At 35.6% G+C, this 22,579-nt stretch overlaps 3 protein-coding genes across 3 annotated transcripts in view; all 3 read left to right on the top strand.

The window, feature by feature from the left end:
• Positions 1 to 1,985: 1,985 nt before the first annotated feature.
• On the top strand, positions 1,986 to 5,550 carry LOC113066446 (carboxypeptidase A2-like). Its single transcript, XM_026238334.1, has 11 exons — positions 1,986 to 2,128; positions 2,225 to 2,306; positions 2,411 to 2,545; positions 2,691 to 2,789; positions 2,884 to 2,985; positions 3,075 to 3,176; positions 3,905 to 4,024; positions 4,141 to 4,237; positions 4,319 to 4,518; positions 4,595 to 4,679; positions 5,151 to 5,550. The coding sequence occupies exons 1-11, from the start codon at positions 2,064 to 2,066 to the stop codon at positions 5,336 to 5,338; spliced, it is 1,275 nt and encodes a 424-aa protein (XP_026094119.1). The 5' UTR covers positions 1,986 to 2,063; the 3' UTR covers positions 5,339 to 5,550.
• Positions 5,551 to 8,270: 2,720 nt separating this feature from the next.
• On the top strand, positions 8,271 to 9,967 carry LOC113066445 (suppressor APC domain-containing protein 1-like). The gene is made up of 4 exons (XM_026238333.1): positions 8,271 to 8,386; positions 8,899 to 9,045; positions 9,115 to 9,223; positions 9,346 to 9,967. The coding sequence occupies exons 1-4, from the start codon at positions 8,309 to 8,311 to the stop codon at positions 9,399 to 9,401; spliced, it is 390 nt and encodes a 129-aa protein (XP_026094118.1). The 5' UTR covers positions 8,271 to 8,308; the 3' UTR covers positions 9,402 to 9,967.
• A 974-nt stretch (positions 9,968 to 10,941) lies between these two features.
• The window catches only part of LOC113066855 (USP6 N-terminal-like protein), a 30,788-nt gene continuing 19,150 nt past the window's right edge, over positions 10,942 to 22,579 (top strand). Inside the window, exons 1-10 of the mRNA XM_026238926.1 lie at positions 10,942 to 11,159; positions 11,320 to 11,407; positions 11,700 to 11,807; positions 11,912 to 12,083; positions 13,010 to 13,135; positions 13,418 to 13,541; positions 13,745 to 13,814; positions 15,258 to 15,372; positions 15,560 to 15,677; positions 17,177 to 17,289. Coding sequence (XP_026094711.1) covers positions 11,053 to 11,159; positions 11,320 to 11,407; positions 11,700 to 11,807; positions 11,912 to 12,083; positions 13,010 to 13,135; positions 13,418 to 13,541; positions 13,745 to 13,814; positions 15,258 to 15,372; positions 15,560 to 15,677; positions 17,177 to 17,289 — 1,141 coding nt within the window. The 5' untranslated portion in view covers positions 10,942 to 11,052. The remainder of the gene's footprint in view (positions 11,160 to 11,319; positions 11,408 to 11,699; positions 11,808 to 11,911; positions 12,084 to 13,009; positions 13,136 to 13,417; positions 13,542 to 13,744; positions 13,815 to 15,257; positions 15,373 to 15,559; positions 15,678 to 17,176; positions 17,290 to 22,579) is intronic.

The raw sequence follows: 22,579 nt of genomic DNA, 5'->3' as shown, positions 1-22,579 counted from the left end.
ATTCGATTTTTTTCAGGGGAAACTATTATTTCCCAAATTTCTTCAGTCAATTCTTTTTTCAACAATGCACACACATTTCTCAAATCCATTTTGTGTCAGCCAGTGTTCGAAATATTATAAGATCTTTTCAAATCTGCTGAGTTTGGTCTTGTTCAATCTCAACAGTAACATGGTCATCTAGCTGTTAACCTAGCAGGTTTTTACAATAATATCTTCTTGTAAGTGATCATGTATCACTGGTGCGATTCCCTGCTCCTTTTCTGGGGAGAGTGGGTATTGTTGCACAAACACAAGGCAATGTGTTTTAACATGTGCTCTGTGTGATTTATCATTGATCAGTCCGGCCTTATCTCTATATGTCGCCCACATGGTTTATCAACATACTTTCATCAGTAGTTTGAGCTATCAAAGTCAACAGGAAGTGGTTATGGCTCAGATGACATCTTTAGCACAGATCTTTAGCATAGATACAGATCAGTTTCAGAAAGAAAAGAAATTATGAAAAAAGGTGTATGGCTTCCAACATTGTTTTCAGTTCTTTGTATATGTATTCAAGCCTATCCCATTTAATTTGATGAGGGTCAGTAGCGTTCCCTCACCCTTTTACTTCATCACTGCATTTTGTTGCCTTGTACCTTACATGTGCAATGACAATAAAGTTGAATCTAATTTAATGTAATCATGTGTGGGGTCCAAAGTTGGAGACTTTTTCAATCAAGATTTCCTCTGTTATAATAAGTTCTCAAGAGTATTGTTCTAAAATCTGGACCCATTAGTTGCAAATAAGAGGTGTGGCTTTTGTGACGTACTGACGTGCCTTTTGGTATCCACAAAAATGTATATACTGTACCTGCATCTGTTTAGGTAAGCTGTTGCACATGTTTCCATTATTACTAGCTTTCACCGGATGGGTTTGTTTAAAATTCTTAGGTGACTCTGTCATGCCCTGATCTGCATTGACACTTAGCAGTCAGTCTTTACACTGTTTGGTGCTAATGAATGTGAATAAAGATTGGGTGCTTGATAAATGTAAGGTTAATATTAAGATTCAGGGGCTGGGGCAGTTGTTGCTGAGAACGAAATGTTTTCTTTTTTTTTAGTTTCTTTGGTCCCTTGTCCCATTATCGTTTTATATCTTTCCATTTATGAAATGACTCTTTCATGTTTTTGTGGTCCAATAACGGGTCTCCCCATCCCCCATTTATGGAATTGGCACTTTCCATGTTGCCTGATTTAAAAGAGCCGTCCCTAGGGACAGGATCCAACTTTTCTCATGACCAATGTTATGGAAATTTTTAGTTTTGATAATTTGCCATTGATGGCATTTATCTAATTTAAGTATCTTTTAAACATACAATGAATATGGTAGTATATTTAGTCCATAGGGATATTGAATTATTTTATGTAACTTGTGCACGTAACTGCTTTAGGCTGAAAACCAGCGTTTATGGGGAAACTGTGTCCCAGGGACGGGCAGTTTTGAGAGTAACCAGGCATCTACCATGTAATGTGCATGAGATGTACATGGGGTGATGTGAACTGAGCAACATGATGGGCTCAAAGGTCCTAATCTGTCCTTCAGTGTATCTTTTTACATACTATAAAAAGTGAGCTGTGAGTCTGTGTGTGTAGAGAATGATCTGGTTTACACACAGCTTGAGTCTGTGTGCACAGAGATAACACGCAGACTCAAGCTGTGTGTAAACCAGATCATTCTCTGCAGATAATTAAACCAATACAAAGACAAAACTCTGTTTTTTTTTTCATTCTCAGTGTCTACAAATTGTTATTGATTTAAAATTTCCACAACACCAACCATAGCGCGAAAGGAAAAGGTAAAAACTGTGGTCTCACACTTTCTAGCTGACTTCACACCTCGGACCTCAACTTAGCAGTTCTCAGAATGTGTTAAAGGAAGTTCAAGGGTGTCACTTAGCTATGCACCTCATTAGAAGGGTGGAAATAGAGCCATAAAAAGATCAAACCTAAACAGTTCAGAGTGCACAAGAGTAGCTCTCCATAAAAGAGACGTACAGTAAAGATCATTGCCAGAACAGGAGAACATGAGAGTCTATCTAGCAGTCATTGCGCTCCTGGCTGCAGTTCACTCCGAGGAGCTCTTTAATGGGTAAATTCAGATACTTTTTCTTCTTTTGTAACTTATTACTGTATGCCAGCCTTGTTTCCTGTTCAAAATGTGCCAACTGTCTTTTTTATTTCTTAGAGACCATGTTCTCAGAGTCCATGCAGAATCTGAAGACCACATTCAGATTTTGAAGGAGCTGGAAAGAGATGTGAATTCTGGGGTATCTGTTAAATCCCTGCTGAGATACATGAACTATCAATTGATCACATATGTGCAATATGACATGGAAATCTCTCAGATTATATATGTTATGTGATTCTACAGCTGGATTTCTGGACCCATGCCGTCTCCACTGAACGACCTGTTGACATCCGTGTGCCTCACTCCAGTCTGAATGCTGTCAAGCTTTTCCTCAAGAAAAGCAACATCCCTTTCACTGTCATGATCAACAATGTGCAGGTGAGTTAAATACAAAAACCTATATACAAAATAACATTATTAGCCTTTGCGTAATTTGCAGAAGATTAGCCATTAATTACAATCCATTAAATTCCAATAGTTGTAATTTTTCAGTAAAGTAATAGTAATACACAACTTGACTCAGGAACTTTTGGTCAGAGAGAGAGAAGAAATGGTTCACAATGCAGAAATGGAACGCAAGACCAAAAGCTTCAATTTCGCTGCTTATCATGACCTCGAGACTGTAAGTACATGCACTGACTTTTGCAAAATGCCATGCACAACCATTCTTATTATAACTTAACAAAATGTCAGATTTTTTTTATTACTCCTTCCAGATTTACAAGTTTATGGACACCCTTGTTGATAAGCACTCTAACTTGATCTCTAAAGAGAGGATTGGCAGTACTTTTGAGAACCGTCCCATGTATGTCTTGAAGGTAAACAGATCATATGTTTATAAACTCAGATTACAGACGGATATCTGTATACCACTATCTGATTTTTTGTATATTTAAAATGCATCCAGTTCAGCACTGGTGGAGAGAAAAAACCTGCAATCTGGATTGATGCTGGAATCCATGCGAGGGAGTGGATTTCTCACGCTACTGCAGTGTGGCTTGCTAACAGGGTGAGTGAGATAGTTGAAAGAAAAATGATACAGTGTATATTAGTGTTTGTTTGAGTCTGTTTGTCATAGTACATCAGAGCTATTTTCTAGTGTTGTTAGTGTATTGCAGTAAACAAAAGAATGCAGCTATATTTTTCTTTTCTGATGGGAAAGATGAAATCTGTCAGCACATTTATTGTTTGTAGTTCACTTGCCATTGCAGATGAGCTACATTTTTTTTAAAGTCAGCAATCCTGTTTAAAATTCTTAGAAATAAATGCCTTAGAGCATTGTTTTAGCAAGATTTAAATTATTTTTTTTTAGTTTTTTTCCTACTTGTATGTGCAATAGAAATATTTTTTTTTATTTCAAGTTTTCTGCAAAAAGAGCTCATGTGCAGCAACAATGATCTTTTTATCAAAATCTTTTATTTTATTATTATTATTATTTATTTAGGTGATTTTTTTGCATTTTACTATTATTTTTATTTTTTCATTTTTATTTTATGCAAAAGGCAGCAGCAATGAACTCTGAAACTAGTTTATAGTAACATTCATATGTCTTAGCTTGACTTCAAAATAAACAGTGTTTAGTGTTTGAACATTGACCCAATGTGCTGACAACACAAGTACAGACTAAGAAGTTGCAAGAATAGTCTAAAGAAAATGACAGATTCAACCAAATCTGAAAGAATAAAAATACACAGAACCTAAAGCTATGCTTCTGAAATGAAGTTTTTGACTCTATAGATTGCCACAGACTTTGAGAAAAACCGTGCCCTTGTGCCCAGTATCCTTGGACACGTGGATATTTACTTGATGATTGTTGCCAATCCTGATGGATACGTGTTCACTCACCACTCTCCCAATGTAAGCAGCCATTCCCTGGTTTCCATATAGCACAAATAAATGTTTAGAAGCATTTTAGAAGCAATATAATTGCATGTATTGTAAATTGAAGTAAATTGAAATTCACTTTACCTCAGACGCATTACCGTTTATGGCGTAAGAGTCGATCTGTGACCTCTAACCCTAAATGCCCTGGTGTTGACCTCAACAGAAACTGGGATGCTCATTTTGGTGGTACGTTTATATTGTCGTTTTCTCCTGTTGCATCAGATCCGAATGACTTTGCTTTATTAAATGTGTCTACATTTTCTTCAGGTCCTGGAGCAAGCGATGACCCCTGTGCTGAAGACTACCGCGGTCCATCTGTTCAATCTGAGATTGAAGTGAAAAACATTGCAGATTTCATCATGAGCCATGGTAACTTCAAATCCTTCATGACCCTCCACTCCTACAAGCAGCTCTTAATGTATCCCTATGGCTACAGTGGCACAGATGCTCCTGACAAGCCTGAACTGGTAAGCAATCTACTTCTTTTCTAAATCTAGTTTGTTTTATGATCTCACTGTAATATTTTTTGCATGTTTTTTCTAGCATGATGTGGCCACACAGGCAAGCAAAGCTCTCAATTCCTGGCATGGCACCGTTTATAAAGTTGGAAGCATTTTCCACACTATTGGTAAGTGGATTGTTGGAGTGGATCTATTTTAAATGTTGTTTATCACATTTAAGTGTGTTTTTAGATGCTAGAGGTTTTCAAGAGAATCAGTGAACTGGTCTGAAAGGACCATTTAAAATAAAAATAAAAATGTATTAATGATATAAAGAATCTTCTTTCACTATAAAGAGCCAGATTGTTTCAAAGAGAAACAGATTGTGTCAAAGCAGCTTTACAGTACTAACCAGGAAAATAGCGTGTTGATAATGGAAGAGGACTATAGTAAACAGATGTTCTTTTGGCCGACCCAGCTTTCATCCATTATTTTATACTTTGAATAATAGTTTCACAAAATGTTTGATTACTGATTGTATTGAAAGACCTGTGCTACACAGAATAATTTGTCTTATTCTTGTTTTGTAAATTAATTTTGATATCTAATATCCAGGAATAAAAAGTGTTCCGTATTGTAAAATTCACATTTAATTTCAGAACCAGCTAGTGGTGCAAGTGCTGACTGGGCTTATCTACGTGGCATCAAATATTCCTTTGCTTTTGAGTTGCGTGACACTGGCAAATATGGATTCCTCCTGCCTGCAGACCAGATCGTTTCCACTGCAACGGAGACGTGGCTTGCTCTCAAATACATTATGAAACACGTTTGTGATCACCCTTACTGATAGAAATGTATAAACTTCAGTAAAGTCCCCAGAGAATATATACAATCAAATGTGTTTCATTTCAAATATTACGCTTCAGTGTTGTTGGCCAAATGATATGTTTTGAAAGAGATCTATTAGTTCCCAAATCCCACTTCTAAGAATGACTACAGTAGCTACCCATACACTGTCTTGATGTTTTAAGCACAGTCATGCAATAAAATATCTGTGAAATATTTGTGATGTCTAAATCTACAATAGACTAACAACATAACCAGTAGGCCTACTTATGTTTGGTTTATGCACCATCAGATACTGGTCTTAAAGGGATAGTTAACCCAAAATGACAATTCTGTTATTATTTACTCTCACCCATGTTTTTACAAAACATAATGTTCTTTCAACTCTACTTTATTTAAGTCTCAGGTGTACTTTATTTATAGACCCCTTTCCACTACAAAGTAGACCAAAGGATTGTACAGCAACATAACAAGATGTGAATAGTAAAAACAAAAAACAACAATAACAGAAAAAAAAAAAAAACAATTTACTTCTTCCAAAGTAAACAATTAAAAGCCGTAGAAAACAAATATGTTTTCAAGCTAGATTTAAAAACATCAACTGAGGTTGCAGATCTGATGTCAGGTGGAAGGGTCTTCCACAGTCTTGGGCCAGCAACCAAAAATGCACGATCCCCCTTTGTTTTAGGCAAGTTTTTGGTACTGAGAGTAGTAAGCAGTTAAATGATCTTTGAGATCTTCCAGAGTTCAAATGAATCAGATCTGTAATATATTCTGAGGCCATTTCATGGACAGCTTTAAAAATGTACAGCAACATCTTATACTGAATCCGATATTTAACTGGAAGCCAATGCCGCTTTTCCAAAACTGGAGTAATATGCTCCCTTTTCTTTGTACTTAATGAGGAGCCTTGCAGCTGCATTTTGGACCAATTGCAATTTTAAAATAAGAGATTGGCTCACTCCCAAATTAAGTGCATTACAGTAGTCCAAACGGGCGGAGATAAATGCATGAATCACTATCTCAAGATCAGCAACAGACAAAAAGGATTTCATTTTTGCAATAGTCCTCAACTGAAAGAAGCAACTTTTTACCACACATTTAATCTGATGATCAAACGTTAGAGCAGAGTCAAAAATTACACCCATACTGCACATTAGTTGTCCATGTACCTAACACATTGTTCATGTCACAATCAACCTTATTTGGCCCAAAAATGATTGCATCAGAGTTACTCGCATATAGGTGATTTTGCTCCAACCAGCACTTCACCTCCTCAAGACATAATAACAAAGATGAATGAGAGGTTGATCCTCCAGATCTAATAGGCAACTACATCTGAATATCATCAGCATACAGATGATAAGACATCATTTATTTAAAATAAGACCTAAAGGCAACAGAAATAGTGAAAACAGAATAGGTCCCAAAATGAAGCCCTGAGGTACTTCACAGTCAATAGAGATTGAAGAGGAAAAAAATTCCCCAACCCTACTGAAAAGGATCACCCCATCAAACAAGAAGAATACCATTTTAAAACAGTCCCTCTCAGACCCACAACATGCTCTAAACGTTTAATAAGGATATCATGATCTATTAGCTCAAAAGCTGCACTAAAGTCGAACAATATTAAAACTCCTCAACTACTAGACTGCAATGAGTAACAGATCATTGGAAACTCGCAATAGAGCTGATTCAGTGCTGTGTCCTGGCGTAAAGCCAGACTGAAAAGCATTTACCACATCATTATTAGCTAAAAAAGAGCTCAGCTGAGATAAAATCACTTTCTCCAATATTTACGAAATACAGGGCAGCTTTGAAATTGGCAGATAATATGTGAAATCCAAAGGGTCCAGAGCAGACTTATTGAGAAGGGGCTGAATGACCGCTTTCTTTAGACATGATGGAAAAAGACCTGTAGAAAGGCTGCAGTTTACAATAGATGTAATACTTTGGTCCAATAAAATCAGCTGTCGCACCAAGCAAACCTAAAGGCAAAACATTCCAACTGGTAGCTGAGCGTTTCAAATGAGCAATAATATGACTAATATCGATAGATGAAACCTGATCAAATTTGTCAAAGGTGTTAACACTTGTTGAGTTTTCTGCTACCTTTCCATCAACAACACGAAACCTGGACCTAATGTTTTTTTTATTTTATTTTTTCAGAGAAACTTCTCACAACACTCTGTAGATGGAGATATCGTAACAGCATTTGGATTAATAAACCTATTCATAGTTTGAAAAAAATAACTTTTGGTGAGTTTGAATGCTGTGATATCATATTTGAAAAATAGGCTGCTTTAGCATTCTTAACAGCTTTCTGATACCCAAGAAGAGACTTGACTTTTTTTCTTTCTGCTGAAGAAAAAAAATTCATACAGGTTTGGAACGACTTGAGGCTGAGTAAATTATAAAATGTTTTTAAAGACTATCAGAGGTTTGTTTTTAAAAAAATTTTTTACTTTTTGATAATTAAGATTATCATTATTAAGATCAATGTTAAAGTGAACCCTTCCCATTATGAGCAAAAGTGAGTGGAGGAGGCACACGGATCGCTTCAGAAGAACCAAAGTCAGCAGGCCAAGAAGGGGCAGGAGCTAAGGAGCTATGGAGCAAGGTGGCTGAGCTGTCTCTGTGAGACAGTTTGAGCTATTTTTTTAAACTACATTTTGTATAGACATTTGAATGTTTAAGATGTTGTTGTGTGATGCAACTTGAAAAGTGTTTCATGTTAAAGCAGTTTTATGTGTTATTGTTAAATGCCAGTTTGCATTAGTTCAATGTGGAAAGTAATTTTAATACATTTTTATTGTTTGCATTTGTGTTGAGTTTTGGCATTCTTTATTAGTAGTTGTGCAAACTGTACACTCTGACCTGCCTCTTTCACAAGGGTGTGGTTTCAGCAAAACATCCGCCTCTGTTATTCTATTCCCTATTTGTCCCAGCTTTGCTTTCCTTCGCAACTCCAATGGCATCTTACACAGTGGTCATTGTCCCTCTCAGGAACAGTCCTAACAGTCTGGATGCATTGCAGTTCTTCCTTTGGGTTAGTTTGTTTTGTCTTGTATGTTTGCTTATTTGCAATGGCATTTTTTTGTTGTTGCTATGTATTGTTTTAAATGAAGTGATTCAAATATACTGTAACTTAAGTAACTTTAGTATTATTAAATGAACTAAACACATTCATATTGTTTAGAAAAGGTGACTTGCATGCATTCAGTCATGCAATGTATGTACTGCAGTTTTTATGGTATATTAAGTTGGTAATCTGTCACTTTAAAACTGTAAATTTGGATCGTTATTTTAAACCAACAATTCTCATATGCATAGATGTCAACTATCACAGTTCACCATGACATTCCTGCCCAGCTCTGAGGGGAATATTCAAAGTTCACAGCTAACACACATTGTGATCTATTTTTATTTGGTTTACTCTGCACAAAACAATTGTGACATTTTTTTGAAGCAACTATGGAAAAAAAAATAACAATGTCGAACTAATATTGTTGAAATTGTTTTTTTTAATTTTTTTTTTATTACATTTTAAAATGTTTGCAGGTGAAGAAGATGAAGGACTTGGAGAGGGAAAAGGACCTTTTGTGGATTGGATTGCAGGCTTTAGAGCAGGTGCGAGAGAAATTATGCTACAACCCAGAAGACCACATGGAAGTGCAAGACCAATTCAAGAAAGGACAGATGAGAAAAGTGAGATTTTTTTTTTTTGTATCAACATGTTTATACTTTTTTGTGTTTAATATATTTTCTATTCATCAGGTGTTTCCAGACACCTCCACCCTACTGTTGGCTCAGATCCACAGAGTGAACAGGACCTTGAGGAATCTACTGTGTGACTCCAGGAATCCCACTGATCCTGCAATAGAAGGTCGTTCTTTTAAAAATGTGCACAAAATTCATGTAAAAGCATTTAGTTCTCTCTTCATTGTCATTTTATGTGCCAGAACTATTCAGTTCAATGTATTCAAAGCAGTTTATTTTTTTTTTTAGGTACTGAAGGACATCAGCCCTCTCCTACCGATTCAGAAGAAAGTGCTAGTTTTTAATCAGCTATTTGTTTTGAATTTCTATACTGTATTTTCCTGTATTGTGTGCTTGCTGAATGTATTCTGAGTGGATTGAAATGATCATTTTAAGTGCAATATATGAAAATTGCTTACTTGATTGGATTTCCAAAACATGGCATACAACTCGCACACTGCTTTGTATGTTTTATTCAAGAATTCGGTGAAGTCGACTTGGCGAAACTTTCCATTTCCATTGTCCTTCCAGGAATTAATATACTAAAGGTTTATTAACTGCGCTCTGCCATTTAGTTTCTGATACTATTTTTGCAATGGTAAATTTATACATGCAAAGAAATTAGATCATGTGAGCATTTTTTTCTTTTTGTCAGTATACTGCATTTATATTTGACTATTTTTGTATTTATTAATGCATATTTAAATCGGCAGGTTTTTTTTCTGCGTGTGAAATTGATGAGCACAAAAAAAAGTAATGTAAAAGAGATTAAATTTGAAAGCTCATTCATTCAGCAGTTCTTAAATATCGAGTTAATGAGTTATCCAAGTCAACAGCGATTATCATGGAAAGAAAGACAACACTGAGTGCATAACAGTGGCCATTCCTCCACACCTTAGCCTTTTTTGACATGTCACCTGTCATCCTGGTCCCAGAATTTCCTCTCATGGCCACCCAAGGGGTTAATATGAAAGCTGTTCCTGCCACAGCCAGCCTAGAGATTCCTGTCTCAGCCTCTCCATTCCTCAGCTTATCATCTGCCAGACTGACATCAGTGGCCTTTTACAAGTCTTAGCATCTTCCAAAGCTAGCCTTGGTAGTCTGGTGCCTTGGTTTGAGGCAGTATCATTACAGCATACTTTAACAATATAGTAATTGTGCAGTTGGTTCAGTAGTTTATATAAATATATTTCAATAGTTTAAATAATCAAAACTTTAAAAAATATTCTGCCATACACTTTAAAAGCATAGTTTATTTAAATTATATCACTACAGCATACAGTATTTATTTATATAACAATATGGCATACAGTAGTTCACAGCATAGTTTAACATTGCACAATTGAAAATAATATCACTCAGAAATATGGCTTGATTAATGTTTTTATTTATTTTATATATTGTGTTTAATGTGCTGAATAAAATGTAAAATTGTTGAGTGAGAGGTTGTCACCGTTCATATAATGCTTTTTATTTAATTTAGCAATTTCATAGTTAATTTTATATATATATATATATATATATATATATATATATATATATATATATATATATATATATATGTACTGTATATATATATATACGTGTGTGTGTGTGTGTGTGTGTGTGTGTGTGTATATATATATATATATATATATATATATATATATATATATATATATTATATAAATGTTTTTTGTGTAGACGTAAGAGACTCCAAAATACTCAGTAGTAAATGTTCCATTCATAAATGTTATTTTATGTTATTTTTATTAGATTTTTTTTTCAGCTTGTCAAGCTTTAATATAATTTATTTAAAGGCTTTTCTGGCTGGCTTCCTGACTCGAGGCTTTTATTTTGAAGAGTAGTTGCATTGTGTCGGTCTTGGCGCTGAGTTCAAGCGTCGGCGTCGGTTACAGTGTACAGTGCGCAGATGAAAGCACGCGCGTTCAGACTCAGACTGACTGTAGGAGAATCATGTTGAGGAGAGCGAGCACGAGCAGTTTGGTGGGGTTTGATGAATTCGGTTTCGCTCTTAGCAAGAAAAGAGACAGGAAACTTCGACACAGATGTCACGAATACAGGTTGTTTACTAATACACTAATACTAAGAGTGGTTTAGAATTCAGTTCGTTTTCATAACTCGAGATATAATTATGAGTAACTTAGGTCAGTTCACATGAATGAACGCTTTAAGTTATGTTGTGATGTGCACTTGGCAAGTAACAAGCTGTGTTTTCCTCAGTTATCCTCAGCCTAATCCAGTTAAAGTGAAGGAACTGTGTGAATTCCTCAGTTACTGGAATGGATCCAGTTTTATCTGCAGAAATCAGGTGTGTGCATGTTTCTCTATATAGCTCTGTGTTGCATTTACTAATGGTTGAGCGCCATTCAGAATTGAGAATCCATTTAAATTCACAGAAATGTATATATTGACTGTAATATGTATATATTGACTGTTAATCACTTGTCTTTAGAGAAATACAAATACTAGATTCTTCATATAAGAATTAAGGATTTAACTCAGTTTCAACTCATCAAAAAGTCAGACAAATTTAAAATTATGAATTTTGCCCAACGCGTGCATTTAGTAATTTTTTTCAGTTTCCTTTTTCTCAATTTCAGATCGAGAGGTTTATTCGTATTGGTATTCCTCCAGCAATGCGTGGACAGGTTTGGAAATGCCTCCTAGATATCGACAGTATCAGAGCTGCCAGCTCTTTTGATTATGAGGTGCAATCCCATCAATATACAGTTTTATTATTATGCAAACTTGGAATGTGGTGCTTTGAAAGACATTTGCCTTGTTTTTGACCCATTCTGATTGTTAACTTCAGGCATGCCAGGCCGAGATCCGTAAACCTCTGGTTGATCTTGGAGTCAGTGAGTACAGTATCGTTCATACTATAGATTCTCTAGTGGACACCGAGAATGAGATCAGCAGCGGACAGGCTTCAGATCTCCTCAGCGCTGACCTAACACTCTTCAAACAGATCGCCCTCGACCTGCGTGAGTTGTGCATTTGGATGACCACTGAAATTAGGGCTGCTCGATTATGGTAAAAACCAGAATGACAATTATTTTGGGCAATATTGTAATCATGATTATTTAACACGATTATGAGTAGGCCACATGACCAAAACTTTATATGAATGATTTATTTAAGGAATATTAGACTGCTTTCACTTTAAGAGCCACACAGAACAGAGTGTGTTTTCAAGTGTAATTTATTCCTCTGATGGCAAGGCTGAATTTTCAGCAGCCATTACTCTTCAGTGTCTCATAACAGTCTTCAGTGTCACATAAAATCAGTGCCTCCATTATTATAAAATTTTGTTACTCAGTTATTAATAATGGGTTTTGTTATTATCAATATAAAAAAGCAGTTTCTGCTTATTACCATTCTTTTCTTTTTTGGATTTTTGATGAAAAAATACTAAAGAAGTTCTATATTGATCGTATATATATGCTATACATTTTGGCAAGTAATTTATAAAATGTTAATCATTAAAATGTAAATGAATGTTTTTTAAGGTTTTTTTTTTCAGCTAAAAACTGTGGTCGACTGCCTCATTTTTGAAAGAATGGCAATTTCAGGAGGAAGTAATTTGGCACAGATGGCAGTGTTTTTGTTTGAACTTGGCCAATATTCTGAGCACCTCATGGGGGCGCTGCATGAACACTGTACATTAATGCATACAGCCAACACTTTCACCCAAGTGTTCCAAGGCACTGGGAATCTAATCTACATCTTTGTAGTTGCTGGCACCATGCTCTACCTTTTGAGCTACAAAAGCCTGAAATACTTCTATAGACTACTTTACGTTATTACTAACCTTATCATTTACCTTTTTGAATGTAATCTTTCTATATACTTTTTGTGAGTTTGAAATGTTTTGTCAGTTCACTTGATAGTTCCATATTTGTCTATATAGGAAGGTCATTTCCCACCCATTGCACTCTGATGGGGGACCGTCCGGAGGCTATTGAGGGCCAGGCCAAACTTTTCAGAGTTCTTACTGGATTTGCCCGATATAATCCCCAGATCGGATACGTACAAGGTAATGTACTGCCTGTACTTCCAGAATTGAGGTCACTGGCATTATTGAAATCTTCTTGAACTTTGCCCGTGTTCTTTTATTGGCCCTGTTAAACATTTTTCTGTTCAGTATATACTGAGGTTTTGTCTCAAGAGGGCAGTCAAGTGCCATCTTGCTGTTATTGCATGTCATGGTCATAATTTTATCTGAATTTTTTCTGTGGAGCTAATTTAGTTAGTTTGCCCTTGACATTCTGGCTATAATGAGCCTATGTGATGCCTCAGGGTTTGTTTTTCTGTTCAGGGATGTCCTATATAGCTGCTGTGCTCCTGATGATCCTGTCTGAGGAAGAGGCTTTCTGGGCTCTGGTTGCTCTGTTAGAAAAGCCCAAGTATCTCTCCGAGCTCTTTGATTCTACTCTGAAGAAGTAAGACCTTCAGCTGTACATTAATTGCATTAATAAATGCTTATTTTACAAAGGTTTACAGAAGTTACACTCAAAACATCTGATGAAAGAGCTGTTGGAAGATATTGGAAATATAACACTTTAGTTTTTAAGTTTTTTTTTTATAAAGATAACCCTTTATCTATTTTGATCTGTTTTCTATTGTTTTTGTTTTGTTTTTTCAGAATTCAGCATCAAGCTTTGATTTTTCACCAGCTCTTGAAGCACAGGAAACCTCTGCTATTCCAGCACTTGGTGAGAATTATGTTCTAAATTTCTTTCAATGAGCAAAATCTCACTCAATAAAAAAATAAGTAAATAAATAAATGAATTAAAAATCACTCTAAAAATGTGAGTTAATATTATTACATATTATTTATTCATTTTTTTCTGCCTATTAAATAGATGAAATTAAGCTCTGAAATTTGCCTCTGTAAAAAAAAGTATGAATGTATGTATGTGTGTGTACACAGAGAGAGAGAGAGAGCTGGGTAGTAACCGTTTACATGTAATCTGGATTACTAAATCAGATTCCAAAAATCAAGTACTGACATTAAATATTTACTTGAAATAGGAGGAATAGTTCAATAATTTAACAACACATTCGCTTGTTTACAGTTTGATGTTGCTTGATGGTCACAATGACATGAAACAAATATGTTTATATGTAAACAAATAAAACTCTATTTTTAGTGTTTGTTATTAAACAATTTATTAAACATTTATATGATAATAATTTTTTTTTTAACAACTCAGGAAACTAATTTAATGTAATGTTTAGTGCATTTTATGTTGATATAAAAAATATATCATATATATTTATTACTCTCTACTTTTTTTTTATATCAATATGATATTTTGACTGTTAAGTTTAAAACAAGTTAGTTAAAAAGTAACCTAAAACAAGTAACCTAGCTTCCGTTACTAATTAGTTTTCTTAATGTGATCAGTAATGGACTACAGATATTTCAAATCAATTAAATGTCACATTATCAATTATATCAGTTAAATATCCTTGTTTTAATGACAGCAGCACTTGGTTGTCCTCTCACATTTAAAACAGGATCAGGATCCCAGCAAACCATCTCTTTTCTTAGCATTTCCTCTGAATCTGAGAGACCTATTAAACTAAGGAAGAGGTCTTAAACTCTTGCCTCAACTTTCATCAGGAAAATGTCTGAATATAAAAACAGGCACAAGCTGCATTAATCACAGAGGTTTAAATGTGGGAAAGCCTCTCACATGTAACTCCCTCATAGGCTTGTCACTGTGTCTTATAGACCTTTTCCTGAGGGCTTTCAAATGAGCTCTGTTTTTTTTTTTTTTTTTTTTTTTATTATATATAGTAGTGGCTATGCGCCTCCTCAGAGCATTTGTGCAGCTTGGAGAACTCTTAAGGGATCTGCTTCCCGTTGTGTGATGACTATTAGACCACAGCATAGGAGAAAAGATTTGATCACCCTCATGATGTAAAAAACTCAAATGTTTTTTTTTGTAGTGTGAAACAAACAATGGAGAAGTTTATGTGCCAATCACTATTTTCCATTAAATTACAATGTGAGAGAGCTGCTTTTAAGTTTACATTTTTTTATTTATTTATGTTTGTTGGCTTGTGTGTGTGAAATATAACCTGTTCATACAAATGTGGCGTGAATGTCAGATGTTGACAGGTCTGTGTTGTTGTCTCTCTGCTGGTAGGAGACTCTTGGGGTGTCTTCTCTGCATTTCATCATGCAGTGGTTTCTCACTCTCTTCACCTCGCTGCCATGCTGGGACTCAGTATTGGCCATTTGGGATCTTATCATGCTGCATGGTATTACACCCCTTTATCCTGTTTGCTCTAGAATAATAACACCTCTAGTTTCAAGCTGCCATGTTTGTATATCAAAGGTGAAATGTGTCATTTCTGTGCCTTAAGCGTCACTAAACAGAATAGAAAATGATTGTTTCCGAACAGGTTTCCTGAGCCTGATCTGATGAGTTCTTGACACTCTTTACAGGTTTACAGGCTGTATTCCGCACCGGTCTCACCATCATCCTGCTGCTCGAGTCTCGTATCATGAACATGAGTGAGGAGTCCACAGTACTTCCTGTTCTGCTGCGAGTGCCTGTGGATGTGTAAGTGCACTAAAGTACAAGATATATATTTTTTGCACTAAATCTATATTCATTTTTTTTTTTTAATCTAATTAATTTTTAAAACCTAAGTATAATAAAAAATAAAAAAGACACATTATGATCTGCTTTTAAAACAGATAAAAAAATTTAAAAAAACGATGACGATGACAGAAATCGGTGGGACTCATTTCATTCTCTGGATATGTTTATCTGATGAAGTCACAGTAACTTGTCATGCCAATCCAAAGGATAATTTATTATGTTATCTGGAATCCTTTTATATGCGTGTGTGCAAATAAAACTCACCTTTCTGAATAGATCTTCGATTAACATTTAAAAGCGATATTTGTCGAGGCTTGGTGAAAACCATCCATGCCCATGTGAAGCCCATGCACTTTGTCGGCCACTTTACAGGATTATAAGGGCAAATGAAGCCATTTGCCAGTTTCAAAGGGGATATTTGGTATTGACATGCAGATGGCAGTCAGCACAAAGCTCCTACACATCGGGGAATGGGTTCATGTTGCTCGCCTGGCACGACGTCAGTGCCGACAAGGTCAAGCCTAAATGCTCCTCTCTGATTCAGAGTATCAGAGTTTTGCTAAGGCAGAGAACTGAGCCGTCTGAGAACGAAACTGTCGCCTCGCTTAGGAGGCCAAAGAGGGAAACCGAAAGAATAAAGAGGCGAAAAGAGAAGAAACAAGTAGGTTTGTATCAAAACTCCTGAAATCCCTGCAGAAAGAGTCTATGGTGGTTCAAACCAGTCTCTGGGTTCCCAGTCAAGCTGAGCTTTTAAGAAGGAACTCTTTTTGTTTTTGTGTGCTGTGATGACTGATTTTTAAAGCTCATGTTATGTAATCATTAAATCAGGGAAACTCGATTGACGTCACTGCTAGCTGGCCCTTTGGGATCCACGGCTGTGCATCACCCATCACCAGAGACTGCGAAAAAATGTCAGTTCTTCATAAAAGGGACTGGGGTGACCTTGCCCTCTTTTACAATACTGGCCCCCTCCTCCCATTCAGTGCCGTTGATGTGTTGCCCACTGCAAAGTCTTGACAGATCGTCTGTGTGCCGCTTCTTCCCTGACAAGGCCACGTCAGGACTTATGTAACTCACTGTGACATTAAACACAGCCAGACAAGGTTTACTTCTGCTAGGAGGGCTGCTTTCACAGGGATAGTGTTTGCTTTTAATAGCAAGGGAAACCATTTCTTGTTTGCTGTTTGATCAAATTTTTTTGTGTAAATTGAATACATTTGTCTGATTTAGAAACGTTGTAGTAAAACAACCGTCATTTTTGGCTGGCGTAACCTTGGACAGAGGATTTCAAACTTTATGATGGTCCTCTTGTGAAGGACCATATATGTTGTTTAAACACTTCTGATGGGCTGTTGATTCACATTATGATCTTTTTTTTCCCCCTAATAATGTAAATCAGTGTGGAAATGTAAAAAGCCATCTTCTTAGTTTGACCTGTGTTGTATATTTGTGTCCAGCTCCCAGCATCGTGTCCTCATCCCAGCCCTCTGGAACACTGACGTTCAGGAATGGGAAATTAACTGCATGAACCACCTAGTCTTGGAAGAGGCCATTGGCGGACAGGATGAAGGTAGACACATACCCACAATCCCACCATTAAACATCCTAGCATGCAAGCACAGCTTAGAACATTCAGTCGATTACAACAATGAATAAGCTTGTTCTCCAAGCAAAGCCCCATCCAAACATGTACTGACATTCCAGCCCCCCTTACATAAGACCTCTTTCTTTGTCCCCGTTGTTTGTTTAGTGTACATATGAGCCCACCTTCAGTACAGTATGCTGTCCCATGTGTCTCAGCGGTCTACTGTGCTGAATGCAAGACTCAGAGTTCAGGACTAAGGGTCAAGTGTAATGGGCTGACAGAGACACTAGATAGGGACAGACTGGTGACTCAATCTCTTCGGTCATCAGCATCTGTTAGGGGACCAATAACAGGGATGCTTTTGACTGGATGAGCCCGTAAGTGCTGGCTTTTAGTGAACAAAATGTCAGCTGCATCTCATGTTAGACTCAGGGGAGGACGCCATGCCTGGGTGTACAAAGCGCACTCTTTAAGTGTGCTCTGGCTGGATGCTCTCTTTGAGTTCAGTAACAATAGACTAAAGCTTACAGACCTTGTCTACTAATGCAGGTTTCAGTGTTTTCACACATTAATGGTTTATAAGTAATCAATTTAACTATATGCATAAAAAAGTAAAGTTGGTAAGATTTCCGTGTTTCATTGTTTTACCAAATATTAGAGTACTGTGTGGTCTATAAAACTAAAAAGACACTGTTTCAAATTTATTTAACAAAATAATATAATATAAAAATGTATTTTTAATGTATTTTATTTGTATTTAAATTAGTTAAGACAACAACAAATTTAACAAATAATTGTTTGTTGTTGTTTTTTATTTGTCATTTTAATAAATTGTTTTTATTTAATAATAAATGTTTTATTATTAATATACTGCTTCTTATTAATATAATTATATAATTAACTTCTTAATATACTTTATATTATATTATTATTATACCCCACAACCCCCTTTAAACCTTTTGTTAATATCTTTTCACTTTTGCAATTTGGTTCTTGCAATATCAGATAACAATAACATTTCTATATATCAAATAAGTTAATTCTATATTAATGTACAGTGTCTCATTATTCTGCCCAGTACTTGAGTAATGTTAGGTCTATAAACATGAATAAAAATGATTTCTGCTCAGATTCATTAAACAGAAATAATGTAAATTCAGTAAAATATGCTTTTTTTAATAGTTTAATTTCTTTTTATTTACTTATTTAATGTCATTTTTTTATTTAATGAATAATTGTATTTTTTAATACATTATTATTGTTTACTTTTACAATTTGTTTTCTTATTTTGATTTATCTTTCACTTTTGCCGTTCGATTCTTGCAGTATCAGGTACTTTTACTTAAAATCAGGTACCGCTTACTTAAGTATTTTTCTCATATTATGCACAGTACATTTACCTTATCAGAATCAGAAAGAGCTTTATTGCCAAGTATGCTTGTGCATACAAGGAATTTGTTTTAATGACATAAGCTTCCAGTGAACAGAGACAACAACAACACAGACAAAAAAAAAAAGTTTTGCAAATAAATAAATTGTATAAATAGTGCTATAGATGATAATGGAATAGAACTGAGTAAGATGCAGGGATGTACTAGGACAGAGGAGTAACAAATAAATATAAGGATATCGTACATTTTTATTGCATAAGTGGGGAACATACTTCTGATTTATTCAAGTTCCACTGGTGATTTATGGTAGCGTTATTGCAGGTTTGACAGAATCCCATTCGACGGGCACTTGTCTGTCTGGCGGCCGTGACTCATCGGCTTTTAATGAGAGAGAAATTCCCTGAAGGTGGCTATGCATGCTGGAGCTGTTTTTTGGGGGGGCCCTGGTGTAATTGAAAGGCCCAGCAGTGATTTTTACAGTATGCATCTGTCATCCAAAGCTCTGCGAGTCATTGTGAGTCATCCGGGGTGCCGTCAGCCCTCTCGTTCCAACCTTTTAACAAGGTAATGAGAACTGACTCATAGAGCCTTCCCTCACTGCACCTGAGCTTCCATGACAGGTCTATTTGGGAAACACCTGGATGTCAGGAAACCACAGAACGATCACAGCTGACTTACTGTTGACTGAAGAGTTTTTTAGTGGTCTATGTCTTTAAATAGATTGTATGTTTATTAGGTTTTTAGCACACCTGTCCATGACTTCATACCTGCCTGAAGGTATTTTGTCGTTTGCTTTAAGCAACAAGGAGCACAAGTTCATAATATTTGATATTTGTATTCTTATCAGCTTTTAATCAGACGTTTGAGGTAGGGATGCACGATATTGGATTTTGGCCGATATTCGATATGCCGATATTTTCAAAATAATTTTGGCCGATGCCGATATCGATATATATACAAATATATACTGATATATTTAAACTTTAATTTTACTGAAGAGAAATCCATGTATCTCTTCTGTACTGATTCTACCATAAATTTATTATTTTACAAATGTAGACAGACATTCACATCTGAAAAACAGGTCAATTATTTCACTTGGAGAATATCGGTTTGGCTCATCGGCAGAAATATTCATATCGGCCGATGCCGATAATGGTCATTTTAAGCTTTTATCGGCCGATACCGATATTGTGCCGATATTATCGTGCATCCCTAGTTTGAGGGTCAGTAAGATTTTTTTTTTTTCCCATCATTTGATCAAAAGTGACTTTTAGATTGTTTCAGTATATTTCTATTACCAATAAATGCTGTCCTTTTGGTGATTCATCAAAGAATCTTGAAAAAAGTATCACGTTTCCACAAAGATATGAAGCAACACAGCGGTTTTCAACATGGATAATAAGAAATGTTTCTTGAATAGCAAATCAGCACATTACAATGATTCCTCAATGTTCAGTGATACTAAAGACTGGAGTAATGATGTTGGAAATTCATCTCTGTGTTATGGAATAGAATATAAATAAATAGATTAGAAATAGAATATGAATATTTGACTGAAAGTGTACAATCAGAATTGTGAAAATCACCCTGTAAAAGCTTTAAAATGGCTTTTACTCTTGTTTCAGCTAGTCAAGCAGCTATTCTCTACTGCAGGTCTCTCTCTCAGAGGAACTTACGTTTAGATCCCTGTTTGAAAGTCAAGCTTTATAGCTTACAAGAACAAATTAATTTGTCATGAATGTTGCAGCATAGACACCACTGATGATTGCTGTTTAGGCTCCCATGGGGGGGTGCGGTACAGAAAGGGGTTTGTTGCCCTGAGAGCAGGATTGTATTTTGCTTGTGAGTGTGTTGGCAGAACACACTCGGTGGTGCATCGCTGTGATGTTTTTCCCTGCCGTCTGTGCTGCAGTGACTCAGCTGCTTTCTGCAGGTGCAATCAAACTCAAGATGTCAGATATTTACAGAAATTCAATTCAGTTTTACATGCATTCATATACACTTTTGTTTCACAGTTAGGCGCCAGTAAGATTTTTTGGAAATAAATTAATGCTTTTATTCAGTACACATTAAGTTGATCAAAAGTGACTAGTATTTTCACAAAAATATTAAGCAGCAAAACCTGGATTTCAACATGGATAATAAATATTTCTTGATCAGCATATACAAATAATTTCTGAAGGATCGTATGACACTGAAGACTGGAGTAATTCAGCTTAGCATCACAGGAATAAATTGCATATTAAAATACATTTTAATAGAAAACAGTTATTTAAAGTTGTAATATTTCAAAACATTAGTGTTTACTATATTTTCAATCATAAGAGAATTTTCAAAAATACTAAAGATCTTTCTGAACCCGGATTTTTGAACGGCCAATATGGTACCGGTACCTATGGAACCGGTATGCACCAAACCGAACCAGAACGAAGATTTCGGTGCCTCTTAAATGCCTGAGCGATCGACTGAAATATTTGTCCTGGTTCTCCGAAATGTACGCGAGGCATGGGCGTCGCTAGGCTTTTTTTAGAGGGGCTATAGCATTTATCTGCATATACTGTACACACATATACGATCGCCTCAGTCAGTCCGCTTAAAATTCATAAAAAAACAGTGTCAGACCCGTCTCCTCCCCGTCTTTCAGCGCACTCTTCAACCCACAATCAGTTCAGTCTGTTTTCAGACTGCTTGTGCATTCAACAATCTCACTAGATTATTATTAAAATTAATGTCAAAATGAATGTTTAGAAATTTAAACTGATATTTCCTACTGACATACTAAAGCAAAAGATCCAAAATAACTGGCTTAAAACCCTTTTTTGAGGTGAAAATACTAATATGCCTAAGACTGTACTTTACAAAGACATTGTTGCTACTTTATAAAGAATGAGCATACAGTCATTCACAGAACTGATTAAAGACAGGGACAGACAGAACTAATTGTGATTGACAGAGATAAAGTAGAAACATTATGTGTGGTTTTGTATTAATGACCCAGATCGTGAAATATATAGTCTTAGAGTAAGGGAAGCTTGGAAAATGAGAGCATCCAAGGAGGATTTATTTAAAATCTTTTTTTAATGTTATCCTTCTTAGGCTTTTTAAAATTATTTATTTATTTTTATAGAAGTATCGATTCAGGCACCTGTACCATTTTAAAAGTATCGAAATTGCACCAGTATTGAATAAAACCCAATCGATACCCAACCCTACCAGTTAATCAACGTGTGACATCACCGGTAATACCGTTATCACTGTGGGGGCAGGGCATTACCGCTTTTCCTTGCTTTCCTTCACTTTTAAATTGCTTGTAAAAGTGGCGTGCACATTTTGCTTTCACTTTCAAATAGTGGCAATTCAGCGTAAAGCAGTTGTTAGTTTTTTGTTTGTTTGAATTTTCCCTCTTTTCCTCACTTATAAATAGCTTTAAAGCACCCTTTGCCAATTTTATTTTCCCTTTTGAATTAGTCAATTAGGCAATTTAGTGTCAATTGCTTGAATACAACAACTAAATACAACGTCAAACTCACTTTAGCCTGTTTATAAAACATAGAACATTTATTAACAAAACTAATAAAAATAAACCATGCTATAGGGCATGCTATGCCTAATATTTACATTTAAATAGGTATACAAAGCTGGAAATAGGCTAAGTATACATGTATAGTATATAACCAAATAAATAAGAAACATAGAACGTTTATTAGCAAAATGAGTAAGAAAACTTGGAGGCTCAGCATACACCTTGATGGCAAACCAAATAAATAAATGACACAAAGTTGAAATAAAGTAAAAATCAGCAAACAATGTGGAACCAATTAAACAAACGTCCAAAATCACCTTAGATAAATGGCAAAAGTCAACAGGCTTTACTAGATCTA

This window comes from Carassius auratus, chromosome 50, assembly GCF_003368295.1.
Source record: "Carassius auratus strain Wakin chromosome 50, ASM336829v1, whole genome shotgun sequence".
Classification (NCBI taxonomy): Eukaryota; Metazoa; Chordata; class Actinopteri; order Cypriniformes; family Cyprinidae; genus Carassius; species Carassius auratus.
The sequence above is the reverse complement of the archived record's forward strand: the minus strand, read 5'-3'. Positions and strand labels throughout refer to the sequence as shown.